At 49.8% G+C, this 12,194-nt stretch overlaps 1 protein-coding gene across 1 annotated transcript in view; it reads left to right on the top strand.

The window, feature by feature from the left end:
* Positions 1-7,486, top strand: part of HS3ST2 (heparan sulfate-glucosamine 3-sulfotransferase 2) — a 92,858-nt gene extending 85,372 nt beyond the window's left edge. The window contains exon 2 of the mRNA XM_047839569.1: positions 6,298-7,486. Within this exon, the coding sequence (XP_047695525.1) occupies positions 6,298-6,916 (619 nt within the window). The 3' untranslated portion in view covers positions 6,917-7,486. The remainder of the gene's footprint in view (positions 1-6,297) is intronic.
* The last annotated feature ends 4,708 nt before the right edge of the window (positions 7,487-12,194 follow it).

The following is a 12,194-nucleotide window of genomic DNA, read 5'->3' as shown; positions in this document are numbered from 1 at the left end:
CCCTCACTTTGTTTTTCTGTACCCCCTACCACCTGCCAGTCTTCTTGGTGCTGAGAGTAGGGAACAAGACCGACATCAACCCGATTCTCTTAGAACTTACAAGAGAATAGTGGTTAGGGGCGGGGATGGGCAGAGGCCTAACATACGAGTAAACATATATTAGAGAGTAATGAGCATAATCACATTATTCGTGGGAGCCCATTTTAATAAGGCTGCGCTTCCCAAGCTTTTCTGATGGTAAGAATCATGGGGAACCCACTGAATCAGAATGTACAGGGGAGGGGCCTGGGACTTTTTTTCTGTAATGTGCACCCCAGTTAATACTCGTGAACAACTGTATTCAAGGCTAAGTGGCTAAAGCAACAGTGGTTCTTGGCCCTGGTGAGCCACTGGGATCATCTGAAGGGCTTTCAAACTGCAGGAGTCCAGGGCCACTTCCAGAGTTTCTGATTTTAAATAGTCTGGTGTGGGGTCTGGCCGTTTAAATATCTCCAAAAACCCTGCAGGAGGTCCCAGTGGGCAGCATGACTTTACCCCCCACGCCCCTAGCCTCACTGCAGACTGACCACAGCCGGGTTCTCACCCATCACCGTGGGAGTCCGGGGCGAAGGACAGGGTGTAGGTAGCAAACCAGAAAGGGCACAAGATGTGTTCCTTCTTACATGTCATTTCACCTTCTTAGATATGGAGGTTAGGTTGAAGCAGAGCCTGGACCTCCCTCAGTCTCTGTGCCTGAGTGCCTGTGGCCTTGATAAAATCTTGAAAATGGCACCGTGATCCCCCCTCCCCAGGACTGTCTACTGAAACCGTCCTCTGCCCAAGGCCAGAATGCCCAGAAAAGGCTGTGCTTCCTGAACTAACACTGGTAACTTGGGAGGACTCAAGATGACCTCTCAATAGGCACTTGCCTTTGACACTGGATCTTTGACCCATTTACTGAGCACCTGTGGTTTGCTGGGTATTGTGCTAGGAAGGCAAAAACAAATGAGAAACATGCCCAAGTTGCTGACAATGTGGTGATATAAGTGAATGCATATCTGCTAAGTTCTGCACAATGGGATGAGGGTGCTGGCAGTTGGATGCACCAAATGTCATGAAATTACAAGAAAGGGTTCACAGAGGGTGTGACTTTTGGTTCGGGCTTGGAGAGATGAGTCAGTGTTCACTAGAGTGAGAGAGACAAAGAAAGACGATCCAGAGTCTTAAAAACAAAAAACTCAGCGAGTTGCAAAAGCACATGGCGTGCTCTGGGGAGTGGATCTTGTATTCAGCATGACATGAGCATTGGGTTGCCAGGACGTGGCAAGATATTAATTCTAGAAAGGCAAGGCAGTGGCCTTAAGTACCAAGTCAAGGAATACGGGCTTTATTCAAAGAAGAGTTGGTCATTGATAAGATTGGATTTGCTTTAGAGAGATTTCCCTGGTGGACACAAGATGCGGAACAGACTGAAAGGGAAGAGAGAGCGGAAGCCTGGAGGTCAAGCAGAAATATATGACAAGAGCCTGAGGCTGTGTGAGCGGGCTGGGAGAGGCAGGGCCTACTTGAGAACTTTCCGGAACGAAGAACATTAGATGCGAGAAGGAGTCAAGAATGACTGTGAACGTTTTCTGCTTTGTGAGTGGGTTCTCGGTGACATCATCTGCAAGGACAGGCAAAAGAGAGAAGTGAGTTTGGGGAGGAAAATGGGGAGTTCCGTTGTTGAGGTGAGGTGTCCAGTCTGCAGAGGGTTGGGCGTCCCAGTCTGGAGCATGGGCGAGTTGGATCGGCAGTTACAGACCTGTGAGTCAGCAGCTCCTCAGTGGTGGTTAAAGGCCGGGGGAGGAGTGAGGTCGGCCTGGGAGATCGCGGGGAGTCGGGGGAGTGCGAGTTAGACCCTTGGGAAGATCCAGAATGGCTCCCTGCCCTCATGGAGTTTAGGGGAGCGTGGCCTCCACAGAGAGGAAGCCGGGTTGTAAAAGATAAGATTTGCATTCTCAGGGCGCCAGCACCAGAAACCAACTCTCACTGACTTCAACTAGTAATCCTTTATCGGAAGGACATGTAGGGACTCACAGGGCCCGGAAGAAAGCGGAAGAACCGGGTCTCGGACGGGGTGAGCGTGAAGACGGCCACAGGGACTTGGAAGCACAGGCCGGTGAGGTAGCTTCCAGGCTCCCGTGCCTGGTTGGAGGATTCAGCCCAACGGTTTCCAGTCCGAAAGATACGTGTTTAGTCTTCATGACACAATTGGCACTGATCGTCTTAACTCCAGTCACGCACCCACCCCCGGGCCTGCCAAGATTTTAATCCAAAGCAGGAGGGGTAGTTCCTCCAAGAGAAATCTGGGGGCTGTTGCCAGATGTAGGAAAATTGCCGCTGAGCAGGTTAAAATAACAGATGGGAGGTGAGTGAGTCCAGACTGTGAGTGTTAGTTCTTCCAGTCACTTTTGCAGAGCCACAGTGTAAAGAAAGGAGGCCGAAGCTGAGAGAGAAAGGTTCAGCTGTTTTTAGCGGCCGGAAACAGGTAAGCAGAATTTATACAATGACATGAGGAGGAAAAATGAGCCTCTAGGAAAAGTCTGATGCCCCCAACACCTGCCTGTGCAAAGAGCAATGAGGCATGTAGAGTCTCTTGCACATTATGCTCGCACAGGCCCCCCGCACTCGACGCTAGCGAGCCCAGGAGAAACAGGTAAGGGATGGAGAAAATGGCAGTGCACAGGAGCCGTGCGACTCGTGGTGTGATCAGGGCTGCGCGATCCCGTTTTGCAGCCGATATGCCAGTGAGGAATTGGCAAGGTGGAGCTTCTGTTTGGGGGACAGCTGGGGGAATGATGTGGTTCTCCGGAGATCACTGGAATTGGGCAGAATTTCCCAAACTGGTAACAGAGAGAGACATTCGCTGGTGTTCCTGGCAAAAGTATCCTTAGATAAGCTTGGGAAATGCCGTACCTGCGCTTCCTCTCTCGGGTATCCTTTAGTGTCTTAAAGGGTAATGCAAAGAAATCTGTTTAGTAGCTTGTCAGGTCAACTTTTTGGTGTTGCAGAAAACCTTTATATCAATAACCCCCATAGGGTTTGGAAAGTCCTTAATACTTATTTTTGAGAGAGAGAGAGTGAGAGCAGGGGAGGGTCAGAGAGAGAGGGAGACACAGAATCTGAAGCAGGCTCCAGACTCTGAGCTGACAGCACAGAGCCTGATGCGGGGCTTGAACTCACGAACCGTGAGCCCGAAGTCAGACATTTAACTGACTGAGCCACCCAGGTGTCCCTGGAAAGTCCTTAACTTTAAATGCACCATCACGGGGCACCTGGGTGGCTCAGTCAGTTAAGCGTTCGACTTTGGCTCAGGTCATGATCTCACGGTTCGTGAGTTCAAGCCCCAAATCAGGCTCTGTGCTGTCAGCTCAGAGTCTGGAGCCTGCTTCAGATTCTGTGTCTCCCTATCTGCCCTCTTCCCCTCACGCGCTCTCTCTCTCTCTCTCAAAAATAAATATTTTTCAAAAGTTTTACAAATAAATGCAGTCACATCTATATAATGTCATCTGCTTTTGTCCTTAAGGCCAACACCTATTTACAGTGTGGGTCAGGTCATAATATAATACAGCCACGTTTCTAAGAAAATCCAGCCAAAGAATTCTAGTCATGTGTACTTGTGATTGTTTGCTAATGACGCTATCCTGTTGTTAAAAACGAATGGCCTACTCCCTGTTGATAAATCTCAAACTTCCAAGTCACAAGGGTCCATTATGGACCTTGAGCCTGGACACGAGATACCAGTCGTGTCAGCCCGTCAGGTACCCGGTGAATTTGAAGGTTCCGGGGGTAATGTGCAGGTTTGCGGGGAAAGCACCAGGGGCAAAGATCTAGGAGCACAGGTGGACAGGGGAGGCCACCTTGTCCTCCAAGACCAGCGGGAGGGGTGCAGGATGGGTGCAGGTAACAGTCTGAAGGTGGATGAGAGGAAGGTTGAAGGAGCTGATGTGTAAGTGGTGGAGACTAGCTGTGTGTTGATGCGGAGGAACAGGGGTCGAGTTGGGAGCTCATGGTGAGAAGGTAGAGCACTTTGACGAACTTGAGAGATAAATATAAAAAATGAGCAGTGTTTGAGAGTTCAACTGAAGCTAGAATTCATAAGCATATCAAGGATCCAGCTGTCAGGGTCACTGGTTTCCTTTGCTGCTGTTTGTCATCCCCAGGACAGAATGGGAGAGAATGAAAGGTTGGAAGGACACATTGCTAGCGATGGGAGAACACAGAGTACAAGGAAGTGGACGAGGAGGAGGATGCTCATGACCGTGACGCTATTGCAAGTTATTCATGGGTCCGGAGCAGGCATGGAGGAACGTGAAATCAGAGAGAGTCAGATGAATTTCAAGATCAGGTATAGTGAGTTTGAGACTGTGTTAAATAAAGGTAGGAAGAAATAAGGGTATAGCCTGTGTTAGTTTCCTGTGGCTGCCATAACACATGACCACAGACGGGGTGGTTTAAAACGACTAGCTTGTGGTGGTTGCCAGAATCCTTGGCATTTCTCAGCTTGTACGTATATCACTCCGCACTCTGCTTTCATCTTTACCTTCTCTCTTCACCCCTGCTTGTCTCTTGTAAGGCTACTTACTGCTCATTGGATTAGGGCCCACCGGATTCAGGATGGCCTCATCTCAAGATCCTTAACTAACTTCTATCTGCGAAGACTCTTTTTCCAAAAATAAGGTCACATTCAGAGGTTCTGAGTGGACATGTCTTTCAGAGGGTCACCGTTTGGCCCATCCCATGGTACTAGAGTGGAATTTCAGAGAGAACCATTTCAGAACTAGGTCAATTCCAATGACAAGACCCAAGGTATGGCCATGAGGAGGAGCTGCCAAACGGAAGGAGAAAAATGGAGACTTGGGTTAAAGAACTGTGAAACTGGGTGATTGGATGGAGATGATGATGGGACCTGGGAAGAAGACCAGGAACTAGGAATGTGTGAGCCAGAGGAAGGTGAAGATGATGAATGCTTTGGGGGTTGGTGAGTCACGGTGGGGAAAAGATGTGGTGGTTCTCAACTCTGCCTCCACACTGGAACTATCTGAAGAGCTTCTGAAAAGTACCCACCCCATAAATTTCTCATTAGTTCATCTAAGACGGGTCCCAGACATCTGCATTTTTAAAAAAATTCTTTGGGTGGTCTAATGTGCAAAACACGGCCTTCAGAAAGAAGTAGAAACTGGGAGCCAAGGGTGTTCCCCTCCAGCAAGGCTTGAAGGAGACACATCTGGGAAGGAGACTTCAGAGCTTCCCACCATCATCCCTTAAAGTCTTAAGCACAACCAGGGAATTAAAAAGTAAGGGAGCAAGAGGTTGCATCACCTGACTTCCTGCTGAGGGCACGACAGGACTGGAGTTCCGTGCTATTTCAGGCTTATGCCGAGGATGTATTTCAGATGTGTTCCAGCAGAAAAAGACATCAGAAGGCATTTCTAAAACACTTGTTATTCATACAAGACTTGCCCCAAAAAGGTTTTCTTAATATATTTGGAGAACTATCTTTCACCGGAATAATATTTAGTAGCTTCCTACTAAATATATTTTTGAATATGTAATAAACGACATTAAAATTTTCAAGTAGCATAAAATACAAATACAAAAAATAAAAATTGCTTTTTAGACAAAAAGTAATTCTTGGGGCACCTGGGGACTCAGTCAGTCAGGTGTCCACCTCTTGATCTCAGGTTAGATCTTGATCTCAGGGTCATGAGTTCAAGCCCTATACTGTAGGGCTTTCCACTGGGGTGAAGCCTACTTAAAAAAAAAAACACTTATCCCTCACCTTCTCACTCTGCCCCCACCTCAAGACTCCCCCCAGAAACAAACGTTTTTATTGTTTCTTGTGTATCCTTCCTGAGGTGAATGTGCTATATATATCTTGCCTATGTAACACCGTACCTTGGAACTCATTCCCTATTTGTACACACAGATCCACCTGATTCTATTAACTGGCTGTTCTATCATTTATTTAACCCATACTGATGAACATTTAGGTTGTTTCCTCTCTGAAAGCAAACCTGTTAAAGAATTTTTTTAAACAACCAGCATGAGTTGAAGTGGGTCCCTCACTGGAGATCTAATACAGCGTAGCGATTATAGGCCGTGGTGTACTATTGTAAACGTCAAGCCTGCTGAAAGACTAGTTCTTAAAGTGGGTTCCTTACCAGGTGAATGCAGGCGGACCTCCAATGTCACCGAGGTCGGGGGGTGGGGGGGGGGCTCCACTAGGGAGCAGGGTGTAGGGAAATGATCTGACCCTGCGCTGCTTCTGCCCCACAGGAGCCTGATGCCCCGGACCCTCGAGAGCCAGATCACTCTGGAGAAGACGCCCAGCTACTTCGTCACCCAGGAGGCCCCCCGACGCATCTTCAACATGTCCCGAGACACCAAGCTGATCGTGGTCGTGCGGAACCCGGTGACCCGCGCCATCTCGGATTACACGCAGACGCTCTCCAAGAAGCCGGACATCCCCACCTTCGAGGGCCTCTCGTTCCGCAACCGCACGCTGGGCCAGGTGGACGTGTCGTGGAACGCCATCCGCATTGGCATGTATGTGCTGCATCTGGAGAGCTGGCTGCGGTACTTCCCCCTGGCTCAGATCCACTTCGTCAGCGGCGAGCGCCTCATCACCGACCCGGCCGGCGAGATGGGCCGGGTCCAGGACTTTCTGGGCATCAAGAGGTTCATCACGGACAAGCACTTCTACTTCAACAAGACCAAAGGCTTCCCTTGCTTGAGAAAAACAGAATCGAGCCTCCTGCCTCGGTGCCTGGGCAAATCGAAAGGCAGAACTCATGTACAGATCGACCCTGAAGTGATAGACCAGCTGCGGGAATTTTATAGACCTTATAATATTAAATTTTATGAAACTGTTGGACAGGACTTCAGGTGGGAGTGAGCCACCGACATGCAAGGGCTCCTCCTCGTCTCCTCCGTGGGGTTTGCCCGTCCAGCCTGTGAGCCTCGGCCCCCGGCAGACCCACGCTCCAGCCCCCTCTCCCAGCTCGGGTTCCATCATCCTGGAACTGGGAAGCCCAGCTAAGGCCACGAGACCGGGGGGTCCCTGCCACTAGCTCTCCCCAGTCTGTCTCGGCAAAGCTGACCTGCTTCTGGCATGGCCAGTCCATTCCGAATCATTTCCCTTCCGCCCACGAGAGGCCTTGGGAAACTGCTTTAAGAGCAGATCTTCTGATTATGATAGATCCTGTAAGTGGTGATGGTTCTGTTGCTGCAGACACAGCAGTCTGCCCCTGTCACTGTCCACCCCGGAGGGGGCTTGCTAATTCCGAGTGGCATGTACCTCCCCTCTGAGCTTCACTCTCCCTAGCCTCCCTGGGGGGTGGGATAGGAGACCATCCTCTTCCTCCTGACCTTAGCCGCTCATCGAGACATTGCAGAGCCCGAAGCACTCCCTGGCCACTCCTAGGAGACAGACCCTCTGATGATGAAATAAACCAGAGATTTCAAAGCCTGTGGTCTCCACTCTGCTTGAAGGGTAACTGTCTTTGAAAAACCACTTTGTGACCCACCCTGCTCCCCATGGACAAAAGCACATTAATTCTGCTGTTACGGGTACTTGCCTCACGCGAGCTTTCATGTTCGGCATGCGAAGGAATCATGCTTGTCCATGTGAAATAAATATGGCTCTCTCGTGTCCTTAATGCTGGGCTCTTCTCTGTAAGCCAGGCCTGGAGCACAGCTCATTCATTCGGCTCCTCCTGTGTAAGACAAGGGGTCAGTGCTGAGGAGGGTCCCGGAGAGGGGCGGGGGGCGGGCACGCTCCGGGAGGGCAGCGAGGGATGCACAAACCACGTGGACAAGAAGCAAGGGCGTAAAGATGGGGAATGGGGAGAGAAGGTTCTTGCTGGCAGAGGCTGCTGCAGAAACATCATGTGGAGACCTGTGCAGACAGTCTCTTTCTGAAACAGAAGTCTGTCAGCTCTCTGCTTAAGCTTTATATCTGAAGTGCCAAACTAGAAGCCCAGGGACTGATGGGATGTCAGATGTTTTTACTTGGCCAGCACGATATTTTGGAACAATCTCCAACATTTGAAACTTGGGAGTGTTCATATAAAAATAGGGATTTCCATTTATTTTTTAACGGGAACTTGGCAACAGTCGGTTGCCGCCTTTGGATGAAGCCTGTGCTCCCCAAGCTTCAATCCCCACGTGGCCCACCTCACTGATGGACATGCTCTGCCTGGCCCCTGTTGGCGTGTGAGTTCCCAACCCTGCCTTGGGTGTGTACTGGGACCTCAGAATAAAGCTCAAATCCTCCAGCATGGGGCCCAAGACAACCCCAACTGTAGTTTCTGCATCATCCCCTTCTCTACCCTCTCGCTCTGTTCCAACTCTCAGAACTCCGTGCCTTTTCTTAACTCTCTTCAGTCTTTCTTAAATCTCTTAAGCCTTTGCCTGGAATACTTCCTCTCCCTAACCTCTATCCCTACCCCGTGTCTCCAGCTAATGGAAGCTTCCATAAGACTTCACTCAAGTGTCACCTGCTTGATATCCATGAAGCCTTCCCCAACCAAGTTATCTGCTCACTCTTCTGTGTTCACTTGGTAGTTTGCACACGTCTCAATTACAGCTTTTATCACACTAGATTAGTGTTATTTGTAGAAATGCCCCACCGTGCATCATGGCTTCTCCAGGGTCAAGGTTGTATCTTGCCAACATATAGCACACAGCAAATGTTTGATGGATGAAAGTGTGAGTGGGTGGATGGATGTTGGAGGCCTGGGGACATGGGCAGGGATGCTCCAGAGAACTATACTTCTGGGACACGATTCCCAGATAGCCGCAGAGTTACTCACAGGTAAGCTGAGAAGGATCGCTGAACCTCCAGAAGCCACTTGGCCTTTGTTCTGTCAGGCCTGGTGCACGTTTCCTGGAAATGAGAGTCTGATTTACAAGGCTGAAGGACACAAAGCCTAAGACCTTAGTTCTGAGTCTTGGCCCATCTTCCTGTCCCAAGCATCTTAAAGGAGATCAAATGATTGAGAGTGGTACCAAGGAGCCAGTCCTGAGAGCTGCCACCACCCAGAAGCTGGGGCCCTGAACCTCCAGTGACCAGAAGAAGGATGGATCGGCTGTATGTGGACATTAATGAACTGCCCTTATACCTTCCCCATCCACGAGTGTTTGGTGTCCCCTGATCCTGCACCACGTGGTGGCCAAAGCTGTGTCCAAAGGGAAAGACTTACACTGGGGACACAAAGGAAACACCCAAGAAAGAGTAAGTCTCGCTTTTTTATCCCTATTGGGGGTGGGAGTCTGGTCAAAGCGGACAAAAATTCTGAATTCTGTGGGCCCCAGTGCAGCCTTATTCCTCTCCGTCATAAGCATTCCCAGGCTGCTGGGAGTAAGTATGCTCTAAGTACTAATGAATAGGTCAGAGTCTACTGTAATTAGCATATCAATCATTGTATGCAAATGAAGGAGGCTAAAGTACCTCAAAAATCCCAGTTGAAATGAGTGAAATCTGGTGTACATGCATCTGCTCGGCAAACTCTGATTTTTAATCCAGTGCAAATGTACCATTTTGCCCGGGGTGCTCCAGGGCAGACTTGCACAAGTTCCAAATTAGTAGTTTAAGTACATGAAGTTTGTTCAGTCTAAGACCAAAAAGCCGCCTCTGGGCGTGTGTGTGTGTGTGTGTGTGTGTGTGTGTGTGCTTCTAACGGTCCAGGGTATGTGGCAATTCTAGAACACCAGGCTCATTCCATGCGAGTGCTCCTGATTTGCCCCGTATCTGCCTCCCACTCAAGCATTAAGGGAGTCTTGCAATCCAAGAAGACCCTCCCAAAAGAGAATAGAGCCTACGGACACAGAGCTTGCAGGGCAAGGGGTCCCGCTTTGGGAAGGCCCCGGGTGTGCCCCGACTGGAGGCTGTCAGCATGGGGAAGCTGAAGGCAGGCTAGCTAACTAGAAGTGGGGCAACCGATGTAATTGGTTTGCAGAGATACTTGATTTTCTTCTGGTTGGTTCTGAGTTGGAAGCCCAGACAGAGAAGTAGGAGTGAAGGCCATCATGGACCAAGTCCTGATCGTTTTGCTACAGAAGTGGCAGCTCAGAGTTCCATTGTCCTATTTAGCCTGGCTTTTGTCTACTCAAACATTCAGTCTCCTGGGAGGAAAGCAGGGCACAGGCAGGACAGGCCTCCTCCATTTGAGTCGCAACATCCTTCCTACTCATAGCTTCCTCGTATTATGAATGATGCCCCCTGGGGTTGTGCCAGGGTCGCGGTACCACTTTCTCACAACCCTTTGGGTAGAACTCAGTCCTCCCTAGGTTGCCTTTCTTTGGTTCTGACCATTTACTATCTGTTACTTGGATCTTATCCTGAACTCCAACACCAGCTTATTCCTCTTAAAGGGCTGATCTTCCAGACATCGCCGTGGGCTCCTTCCCAACATCCCCTTCTCTGTTCTGGGTAGAATTACCCTCCCTCTCCCCTGCCACTCTCTCATTCTGTCTGCCTTCCGTTAGGACACGAAGCACTATCTCACATTATATATTAGTTTCCTTGTTTGACGTCTGACTCCTCCACGGACCTGTAAGCTCCCTGAAAGCGCAGTCCAGGTCCACCTTCTTCAGCGTGGTGCCCAGCATACAGTAGGCACTTAACAGTCATTTGAGTAAATGGACTCCTGGGGCTCTGTCCCCTAACCACCAGCCTTTTTGATTGCTGCTTAACCCCAAGTATGGATGCTCTCCCTAAGGCTCTGTCTTCTGCCTGGGATCACTTAGGTCTCTTGGGCTCTTACTGCTGTTACCAGCTCATACGGCATCTCTGTGGGTTTTAGAAAAGTTACTCCCCTTGGCAGATACATGAGAATAGGGTGGGGTGGACGCAGCCTTTCAGGTGCACAGTATGTATAGCAAATGCAGCGCAGACAGGATATCGGCCCCCACTCTCCCCCACCCCCTAATATCCTTGTGTAGGACACAGATGGCACAATCATGCAAGGCGGCCCTGACCACCGTTGCTCCCATTCACCGGGATTCCCTGGCCGAGCATGCTCCTGGAATTAGCACGGAGACATTCAAGACGCTTTCAATTCTGCTGGCTGCCTGCCCTGTCTCTGAGGTGCCGCCCGATCTCTCCTGGTGTCCTGGAGCTTTGTGATGGCCACACTTCACATTTGGTCTCTCTGGTATGTGCATGCACGTGTCTCTGTGGACGCATGCTCACGTGTGTGCCTGTCTCTTTCCCAGTAACCTCGTTCACGCTTATTAACACTCAAAACTATTCAACTGAGTGCTTGCCAAAGGAGAGTAAGGAGTAGGGACAGCCAACACTGACTGAATGCTTTTGGTGTGGCAGCTGTTGTGCCCGCCATATCTTTTCAACTCTGTGAAGCAAGTACTATTTCCAAGTGTAGTGAATGCGGGATGTTGAGCACAGTGGCTAAGAGCATGGGCTGCTTGGGGCACCTGGCTGGCTCATTCGGGAAGAGTGCGCGACGCTTGATCTTGGGGTCGTGGGTTCGAGCCCCATCTTGGGTGTTGAGCTTACTTAAATAAATAAATAAATAAATAAACTTAAAAAAAAAAAAGAGAGAGAGAGAGAGAGAGCCTGAGTTCTAGGTCTAGCTCACTGCTCTCTTACTCTGGGACCTCACGCAAGCTATTTTCTGCTCCCTGTGCTCTGTTTCTCCCTCTAGAAAATGGGGGTGCCACATTGCCGATTGCTGCTATCCGGAAGCTGCCCTGGAGCAGATCGCACGAGCGAGGCCCAAGAGAGCGAGGCAAATACAGTAACTGAAGCCGGTGCAGGAACTGAATGGAATCAGTGAAGACTCCATAAAGGACATGAGCTCCTTTGAGCTCCTTCCCGCTCCTTCCTGCTTATGGCAAATCTCATGGCCTCTTGGATAAAGTTCAACTTTCTCATTAGATACCACAGGTCTGATCATGTTACGTCCCCCAGGAACAAGAATGGCACAATGTGGACCATTCCTCAAATTTGGGGTGAAGAACCTACTAGATGAAGTACAAACAAGTGAATCATCAGTGGGATTTCGTTCACTCCACCTAATTTCCTGAACACTCTAGGCGGACCAGCCAGGCACAGAAGATACACGGTTGTGTTGGGCTTCCTATCTGCCCCCTCCTGGAGTGCTCAGACTCATGAGGCGGAAAGACACATAAGCAAAAAATCACTACCTAGG

The sequence above is a fragment of the Prionailurus viverrinus genome, chromosome E3 (assembly GCF_022837055.1).
Source record: "Prionailurus viverrinus isolate Anna chromosome E3, UM_Priviv_1.0, whole genome shotgun sequence".
In the NCBI taxonomy this organism is placed as follows: Eukaryota; Metazoa; Chordata; class Mammalia; order Carnivora; family Felidae; genus Prionailurus; species Prionailurus viverrinus.
This window is presented reverse-complemented; position numbering and strand designations above follow the sequence as displayed.